Source organism: Pinus tabuliformis, chromosome 9, assembly GCF_031772625.1.
Source record: "Pinus tabuliformis cultivar Carrire ecotype Pingquan chromosome 9, CPIR1, whole genome shotgun sequence".
NCBI classification, from domain to species: Eukaryota; Viridiplantae; Streptophyta; class Pinopsida; order Pinales; family Pinaceae; genus Pinus; species Pinus tabuliformis.
Window position 1 is genome coordinate 677,599,235 of NC_142307.1, and position 9,868 is coordinate 677,609,102.

The following is a 9,868-nucleotide window of genomic DNA, read 5'->3' on the forward strand; positions in this document are numbered from 1 at the left end:
AAGTATACAACTGGGCCAGAATGTAGCCAAACTGATTTTCTATTTCCATTCCAAAATAAGATGAAGACAAAATAAGATGAAGACTAAACGTATTTCTTGGACTCCTAAACTGTCTTAATAATCAACACAAAGATATTTTGACTTCATTCCTGGAAATTCCCAACCATCGACATAAAGATGACTTCCTCTGAGTAAATTGTTTTACAAACGACTTTATTGAAGAATCATGTAAAAATGTCCTCTTTCCTTCCTTTGTTACTTTGTTATATTCATACTCTGGTTTTTCTGGTTGTTATTATATTCTCTATACTCTGCAATACTCTGCTTCCCTTATTGGATATTCCGTTCAATTTCCTCTGCTATCTATTCCGCTGTTGGCGTGTCCTGCTTATTCTTATTTTCATACTCTGTTTCCCTTATTGGGTCTTCTCTGCCAATCTTCTTCTCTGTCCTCCTCTGATCTCACTAAGTATTGGCGCAAGCAATGGATATTGTAATCGGAACCGCAGGCAACACCATTAGCAGCGTTATTATCATTCTACTCATCCAACAACTCATCGAACAGATAAATGACATAATTCACTTGGATGAAAATTCTCGGCTTCTCCAGGAGCAGTTATGGCGTATGAAGAACTTCTTAGATTATATTAATGCTCTATTCCGAGATTAGCAAAGGGAGGTCCCCATTTCTCTAAATAATCGATTGCTAAGGATGCAAGACGTTGTTGAAAAGGGCAAAGAGTTGATCTAGCAATCACTACGCCCCTAGCCGCAGTAGTGTATTCACTGCCTCATTTGCAAGCCCAGAATGTCTACACAGATCCGAGAGTGGAAAACGACTTGTTCTGATTTCTTTGATGACCTTCAGGCAGACCTTTTAATGATGAACAATTCTTACCAGATTGTGCAGGCGGCACAACAACAGGCAGACGTACTACTTCAAGACCAACCAGACACCGGATTGGTAGGGTTGGAAATTAGAGATGCCGAGATACAGGTTGTGGGTTGGCTGACAGGAGCTTCCCACATCCACCTTTATACAATTGGTGTATACGGCATGGGTGGTGTGGGTAAAACAACGTTCCTCAAAAAAGTCTACAACACCATCAAGGTTAGTCACATTTTTGATCATATGATTTGGGTTACAGTTGCTCGATTTCCAATTGAACAGATACAAAATGATATTGCTTCTGCACTTCATTTAGATGTAGCAAACTATTCTAGTGATGTGCGGAAGATGAAATTGTCTGCCTACCTCAAGACGAATAGATTTATTTTGATTTTAGATGACATGTGGAGTGGACTCAATTTGAAAGAACTAGGGGTAGAATTTGGCACTGGCAAGAGTAGCATGTTGGGAAAATGGGCAGGGCACAAAATGCTTTGATACCCTATGAAAGAAACAGAGCAGGGCAACACTCTGATACTAATTGAAAGTCAGAGAGCACAATGCTCAGATACAAAACAATACAGGCCTGTTTTGGACATGCAAACTCAGATTACTGATCAACAACAAATCATAACTAATCAAATTTCACACATGACAAATTTACAGTCACAGCTTGACGCAGTAAACAGGGAGATGTTTGGAACAGAAAGGGAGATTGAGCGATTGCGAAAAGAAATTGTGTTAGGAATTTCTGATAATTCCAGAACAAACAAAAAAAACTAACAGAGAATAATACTATGTTTCTTAACACAGAAGACAGAGTTTTTCACACACACAAAAACTTGTATTCATTAACAGGACTGACTGTTACAAAATTCTTCCTCTAACAGAGGGATTACAACATGACTGCCTCAATGGTAGCCTCAATCTGAACCGCTGCCCTTTTCTCGTCCTCTACAGGTCAAAAAAACACCATGGATCCTTGAGCTCCTCTGTTCTTCCTCGCTCTGGGTCACGGGCTACCATTCAACAACCGTAATAAATTTACATTAATTCGCGCCTTGATTAACGACTTGACAGGGGTATGGCAATGGTGGATTCATCAATGCAAGGGGTATGGCAAAGGACTGGCGCTGCAGTTGAAAGTAATATTTCAACACTCCCCTTTAATTTCAACTGCTGGGTTATCAGTCATACCCAGACATTCCCTCAAAAACTCAAAACTTTTCTGCCCCAATGGTTTGGTCAGAATATCTGCAACCTGCTCCTGAGTTCTGCAGTGTTCTAAAACAATTTCTCCATTTTTTACCAATTCCCTGATGTAATGAAACTTTGTGTCAATGTGTTTCATTCTCTTATGAAACACAACATTCTAGGATAATGCAATAGCTGAGCTATTGTCATAAAAAATCACAGTTCCTTATGCTTGCTCTTGGCATAAACTCCTTAACATCCTTCTCATCCAAATTGCTTGACACGCTGCTGCTGTAGTTGCCACATATTTTGCCTCTACTGTAGACAACGCTACAATAGGCTGTTTTTTAGAAGCCCATGAAATGGCTCCTAAACCCATGTGAAAAACATAACCGGATGTGCTTTTCCAATCATCTACACTTCCAGCCCAATCACTATCAGTGTATCTAATTAAATTTGAACATTTTGACGCAGTATATAAAACGACAAAATTTTTAGTACCTTTAACATACCTCAAAATCCTTTTTGTTGCCCACCAATGTGCTTCTTTTGGCCTCTCCATGGATCTGGAAATCAAACTAACAACATGCATTACATTCAGCCTAGTTGCAGTCAAATACATGAGGCTGCCGACTATGCTCTTGTACAAACTAGGATCAAAATCCTTGTTGTTGTTCTATTTGCCGAGTTTTAATCCCATCACTGTGGGAGTGATTGCTGCTTTGCTCTCTTGCATATAAAATATTTCCAACACTTCATTAGCATATTTCGCTTGTGAGATAAAAATCCCATTTCCATTTTTTTCTACCTCTATTCCTAAGAAGTATCTCAGCAAACCCATGTCAGTCATTTCAAATTCTTCTTTCATGACTGTTTTGAAATTTTCAATAAGGTAATCATCATTACCTGTGTAAATAACATCAACAACATATAAAAAAAAATTAGTATTTTACCATCCTTTTCTTTGATGTAGAGGGTGGGTTCTCCCTCACACTTTTCAAATCCATTTTCCAGTAGATAGGAATCTATCCTACTGTACCACGCTCTTGGTGCTTGCTTCATCCCATAAAGAGCTTTCTTCAATCTGCACACTTTGTGCTCTTGGCCTTTCTTTTGATAGCCTAGAGGTTGTTCAATGTAAACCTCTTCCATTAACGCTCCATTTAGGAATGCTGACTTCACGTCCATTTGGTAAACTTTCCACTTGTTTTGTGCTACTATGGATAGCACTGCTCTCACGGTTTCCATTCTAGCAACCGGTGCGAAAGTTTCCTCATAGTCTCTCCCATGCTGCTGCTTATATCCTTTGACAAAAAGTCTTGCCTTGTGTCTTTCTATTTTGCCTTCAGCATTACTCTTAGTCTTGTAGACCCATTTAACTCCAATGACTTCCTTTCCTTTTGGTAGTTCAACTAAATCCCATGTCTTATTTCTTTCTATGGCATTGATCTCCTCATCTATAACTTCTATCCATTTCCTATCCTTAATTGATTCTTCGAAATGAACAGGGTCATCAACATGACAATATAAAGCAAACAAAGAGTTCATACCTTCATTTGTTGCCTCTTGTTCATAAATGTCACTTAAATTTCTGAACTTTTTACCTCTTTCATTTGGTGTACAAGTGCTTGAAAAAGCACTTGAATTTCCTCCTTGTGGTGTGCTTGGAGAAGCACTTTCATTTCTCCTCAAGGGTGTCTCTTGCCGCCCTTGTCTTGGTGCTGCTGTTTGGGGATGTATTTCAGCCATCTCCTCATCATCTTCATCACGAGACAAAGAGTTTTTAACATTCACTGTTTTCTCTATGCTTCCATCCCAAGCTTCCTCCTCAATGAATTGAACATCTCTACTCACAATAAGCTTCTTGGTGGATGGGTTATACAACCTATAAGCTTTGGATTCCTCACTGTATCCAATGAAAATACATTTCTCCCCTTTGCTGTCCAACTTCTTCCTTAGTTGATTTGGAATGTGTGCATAAGCCACACATCCAAAAACTTTCATGTGGGCGACTCCTTGCTTTGTCCCACTCCATGCTTCTTCCGGCACTCTCTTCATGACTGCTTTTGTAGAGCATCTATTCAAAATGTATGCTGCACAGTGTACAGCTTCAACCCAATAATCATTTGGCAAATGCTTTGCCTTTAACATATTCCTCGCCATATCCATGATTGTCCTATTCTTCCTTTCGGCAACTCCATTTTGCTGCGGAGTGTACCTAGTGGTAAACTGCTTATGAATTCCATTTTCTCTACAAAAACGTAGAAATTCTTTGGAGATATACTCACCTCCTCTATCAGTTCTTAGAAATTTGATATGTATCCCGCTTTGGTTTTCTGCAAGTGCTTTGAAATTGCAAAATCTTTCAAACACTTCACTTTTGTTCTTCAAGAAATAAACCCAAGTTTTTCTAGTAAAATCATCAATAAATGTTAGCATATAATGGCTTCTTGCAAGTGATGGAGTTTGCATCGGTCCACATAAATTTGAGTGGACAATCTCTAAGGGTGATTTTGCCCTTATGCTTTTCCCAGATGGAAAACTTTCTCTGTGTTGTTTCCCCAAGATACAACCTTCACAAAGGTTGTCTGGTTTCTCTATCAATGGTAATCCCCTTACCATTCCTTTTCTATTCAACAAGTTAAGACCTCCAAAGTTGAGATGTCCAAATCTCAAGTGCCACAACCAATTTTCATCTTTTGGTTCGCTTTGGAAAGCCTCTTGTGTCACTGCTGCTATTTCTTCTCCATTTTTTAAATCTGCTTTCATTCTAAGAGGGAACATCCTGTTCCTTGTCATCTTCACTTCAACAATACATTGTTTGCTGGGTGTTTTATCCATGATGGTGGATACATCATCCACAAAGAGAACATTATACCCCTTTTGAATAAGCTGTCCAATACTTATGAGGTTACATTTCATTCCAGGAACATAATAAACATCTGCTATGGTTTTCTTTTCACCTTTCCTTGTTAAGACATTTACTTCTCCTTTTCCCATAACAGAAACTTTACTGTCAGTCCCTAGTGTGACTTGTGACTTCACACTCTGATCTAACATAGCAAACATGGCTATGTTTCCTGTCATATGGTTATTGCAATCAGAGTCTAGAAACCATACATCTTCACTCTTTGCTTGAGCCATATTATAGGCTAAAACAAATTATCTTGGCTGATATTTTCTCTAGTAAAATTTTCACTAGTTCTATTACTCATATCATGCTACTTTTTCCTACATTCATTGGCAAAATGCCCATATTTTTTACAATAGTGACATTGGACATTGGATTTATCACACCTTTGTCCTTGAGCATGATGTTGTCCACTTTGTTGGCTGCTACCTTGACCTTGGTTCTGATTTGGATTACTGCCTCTTCCTTGAGCATTTGCTGGACTGTTTCCTCCACCTTGTTTTGGCTTCTGCCTCTTCCTCTCTTGTTTCCTCTACCTTGACCTCTTCCTCTTCCAAAGAACATCTGGGTCTTAAAGGCATGCTCTAGAGATGAGTTTTCATTTCTACTCAATCTCTGCTCATGTGTCAGCAGTGATGCATGTAGTTCATCAACTGAGAAGTTTGTGAGATACTTTTTCTCTTCTATGGTGGTGACAATCACATCGAACCTTGAGGGTAGGATCCTCAATAGTTTCTCCACAATCCTCCTTTCTTCAAGAATCTCTCCATGAGACCTTATCTGTGTGACCAGACCAATCACATGTGTGAAGAATGAGTCAATATTATCTGACTCCTTCATGCAGAGAGTCTCAAAATCTCTCCTCAACAACTATAGTTTTGCTGTCTTCACTTTCTCCATGCCTTGATAGGCTATCCTGAGAGTTTTCCATGCTTCTTTGGATCTCTTGGCTGCTGCTATCCTTGGAAACACACTCTCATGCACTACTTGATACAAAAAGTAAAGGGATTTAGAATCCTTCTTCTTATTGCTCTTCAACAGTTCTTTCTCTGCCTGAGTTAAATTATTAAACTCATCTTCATCTGCTACTTCTTCAAAACCATCCTCAACAAATTCCCATAAGTCTTGGGAAGCAAGCAAAACTCTCATAGTTATTGCCCAATAGTCATAGTTTTTTCCATTAAATTGTGGGAGCTGAGTATTACAGATACCTATGCTAGTGCTGGCTCCAACCATTCTTGCACTCTTAACTATTATTCAAAATATTTGACTGTGTATTTAAAATAACTGACTGCCCTCAACAGTAACACAAAAAAAAAAACTAACTTGAGAAATGCCTTGGATTCTTTCTTGACTGAGTCTTCACTCTGCTGGAGAAGTTGCTGCAACAAGAAATCCTTCCTTCAGCTTCTTTGACACCTTCAAAGAGCCTGGACAGGCTCTGATACCATGTTGGGAAAATGGGCAAGGCACAAAATGCTTTGATACCCTATGAAAGAAACAGAGCAGGGCAGTGCTCTGATACTAATTGAAAGTCACAGAGCACAACGCTCAGATACAAAACAATACAGACCTGTTTTGGAGATGCAAACTCAGATTACTGATCAACAGCAAATCATAACTAATCAAATTTCACACATGACAAATTTACAGTCACAGCTTGACGCAGCAAACAGGGAGTTGTTTGGAACAGAAAGGGAAATTCAGCGATTGCGCAAAGCAATTGTGTTGGGAATTTCTGATAATTCCAGAACAAAAAAAAAAAACTAACAGAGAATAATACTCTGTTTCTTAACACAGAAGACAGAGTTTTTCACACACACAAAAACTTGTATTCATTAACAGGACTGACTGTTACAAAATTCTTCCTCTAACAGAGGGATTACAACATGACTGCCTCAATGGTAGCCTCAATCTGAACCACTGCCCTTTTGTCGTCCTCTACAGGTAAAAAAAAAACCATGGATCCTTGAGCTCCTCTGTTCTTCCTCGCTCTGGGTCACGGGCTACCATTCAACAACCATAATAAATTTACATTAATTCGCGCCTTGATTAACGACTTGACAGGGGTATGGCAATGGTGGATTCATCAATGCAAGGGGTATGGAAAAGGACTGGCGCTGCAGTTGAAAGTAATATTTCAACATAGCAAACTTGTATTCTCTTCTCGAAATAGAGATCTGATTGTAGAAATGGACTTAGAAATGTCCATAGAAATATGGCCTCTACCAATAGAGGAGGCGTGGGACCCATTTTGCAGAGTAGCCTTCAAAGACGGCCATGTTCCAGTGGACATAGAGAAAATTTCCAGAGAAGTCGCCAGCGAATGTAAAGGTTTTCCATTGGTGATAAATGTAATATCCTCAACAATGAAGAGAACCACAACTGCAAATGACTGGAAGTTTGCTTTAATCCAAATGCAAAAGGTGGACCCAAATTTTCCAATTTGTCATCCAAGAATTGAAAAGGATTTGTATCAGCGATTGAGATGGAGTTATGATGCTTTCTGCTCTGCTGATTTGAAGAACTGCTTTCTTTACTGTTCCATGTTTGAGGAAGATGCATGAATTCCTGTAGAGGGTTTGGTGCGAATGTGGATCTCAGAAGGTCTAGTCAAGACCTACGACTAGTTACTGGACACTGGGTGTAGGTATGTAAAGTTGCTTCTCGATCGTTCCTTGGTGAATGAAGAGGTTGATGAAATCGATGAACTTAATGTGCGGTATATTTATGTTCACGATGTTCTCCACGATATGGGGATTTATATCGGCGAGAAAGAGGAAAACTATGCATTTGGGGCAGGTCACAGGTTTCAATGTTTCCTCGACATGGAGGCCTGTGCTGATTGCAAACAGATATCGCTTCGCAACAACAATATTACATCTTTTCCGACGAATGAATTTAGATGTCCAAAAGTAGTTTCTCTAATGTTAGGAGAAAATATATATTTGAGAGAAATTCCACAAGGCTTTTTCCCTAATTTCACCAATTTGAAGGTATTAGACCCATCTCTATTACCGTTAAAATCATTGCCAGCATCATTGTGGCAATTGATACACCTTGAGTTTCTTGACTTAGGGAATACTCAGATTCAGAGCATTCCTGAAGATATAGGCAATCTTGTTCACTTTCAATTATTTTGTATTTATAATTGTGCGTCTTTGATATCATTGTCTGGTGAAATAGGAAAACTTACAAATCTGAAGCATCTAGATATTAGATGCTGTTACCGCTTGGTGCCGCTTCCACATGACATTAAAGTACTTTTAAAGTGCAAGATTATAGAGACACCATCATCCGGGAATGGGATGGTGGACAGTGATGAACTCACTTAGCACGATGCCAGAAAATTCATGTAATCTCTGTCTGGGAGATCTGAACTTTGCATGCATATATAATTTGTTCAAGTAATCTGTGCATCATGATTTTATCAACTTGTTCTTTCTATTATATAATTTATAATATTTTTATATTTAAAATTTAGCATTTAGTTCTAATTTTACTTTAATACAAAAATAATCTTCTATAAGAATTTTAAAACTTTTACAATATTATTTTAATAATAAATTATTTCTAATATAAAATAAAACAATATAGAGTGCTTAGTGTTTAATCTTTAAAATGGGGAGATGAATTCTTTGTAAATGAGAATGCTTATCGGGAGATGAATTCTTTGTAATTGAGAATGCTTATCTTTTATGTACATATCTTGATATTAAATATTTAAATAATATATTTATAAAAATTAAAAGGATTTTAATTTTTAATTTTTTTTTATATAATTATTTATATAAAAAATATTATATTAATTGGGAAATGATACATATTTATTTATTTTGAAAAGTTAATTATTTATATTAATTTATACTTTAGAAAATTAAATTTTATTATAAAGTTTAAATAATAGAAGTTTATTTAAATTTGGTTTAGATTATAATCTTTATAGATGTTTTTTTGCACCTAAATATTTGAGCTTAATTTTTATTTCTTTTTATAACTATATGAGTATTAGTTAATTTTAAGGATGGAAAGTATATAAAATTAGGTGAATGTTATTAGTCCTTAAGATGAAAACTATAAAATGTTTAGTTAGAATTTTGTAAAAATATACAATTTTTTAAGGATTTTATACAATTATTTTAACTTTCGATGACTTTATAGTAAAATAATTTTATCTTATAAAATTTGAGTGAATCGTTTCTAGAAAAAATGAAAATTCCTGAATTTTTTGTTAGAAAAAACATGGAAAATTAACCCATTTGCAAAATTTAGCTCCTGAAATTCTCCCTTGTCTCCTCTCCTAACATAGGTTAGAGTTGTCCCTCTTTAAAACCCCACTAAGTCATTTATGATAGATCTCCAAAAAGTGGTGATTTTATGACGAGATGGAAAATAACCATTGAATAGGGATTTCTTTTGACAAAAGCTTTTTTCCAACTGCATTGGTTCTAGTGACATCTTCTACTATCATAATTCATAGGCACTTACTTCTCCTTCTTCCTTCCCCTTGCCTTTCACTCTCCAAATTTTTCTTTAAGTGATTTTGGGATAAAGCTCCAAATGAATCCTCCTACTTGCAATAGTGGGAAAAGTTCTTGATATTGAATGGGTTGTTTGGCATCTTACTATTTCTCGAGTGCCAACAAACATTAGTATTGTGAATTCTTTTACAAAACAAAACCAAACCAAAGATGCCTTGCATACCTCTTTAGCCTATGTTTGTGCTTGTTAGCATGGTCTCCCAAGAGTGGGTGCATAGTTGGATGGTGGAGATATCTCTTGGATGCCCTCCTTCAAGCTTTTACAAGCAAGTTGGAATGGTTTTCTTCCCACTCAATTTTGCACTACCTATTTTTTTTAATTCAAATGACTTA

General features: G+C 37.0%; 1 protein-coding gene across 1 annotated transcript; it reads left to right on the plus strand.

Moving 5' to 3' along the window:
- Positions 1–7,186: 7,186 nt before the first annotated feature.
- LOC149150472 (disease resistance protein UNI-like) lies at positions 7,187–8,329 on the plus strand. Its single transcript, XM_089442807.1, has 2 exons — positions 7,187–7,542; positions 7,645–8,329. Exons 1-2 carry the CDS (start codon positions 7,187–7,189, stop codon positions 8,327–8,329), a joined length of 1,041 nt encoding a protein of 346 aa, XP_089298933.1.
- Positions 8,330–9,868: the final 1,539 nt, after the last annotated feature.

Coding starts and splice junctions, on each gene's coding strand:
- LOC149150472 (XM_089442807.1), top strand. CDS start 7,187: ATGGACTTAGAAATGTCCATAGAAATATGGCCTCTACCAATAGAGGAG. Junction 7,543..7,644: donor TGCTTTCTTTACTGTTCCAT/GTTTGAGGAAGA, acceptor CACTGGGTGTAG/GTATGTAAAGTTGCTTCTCG.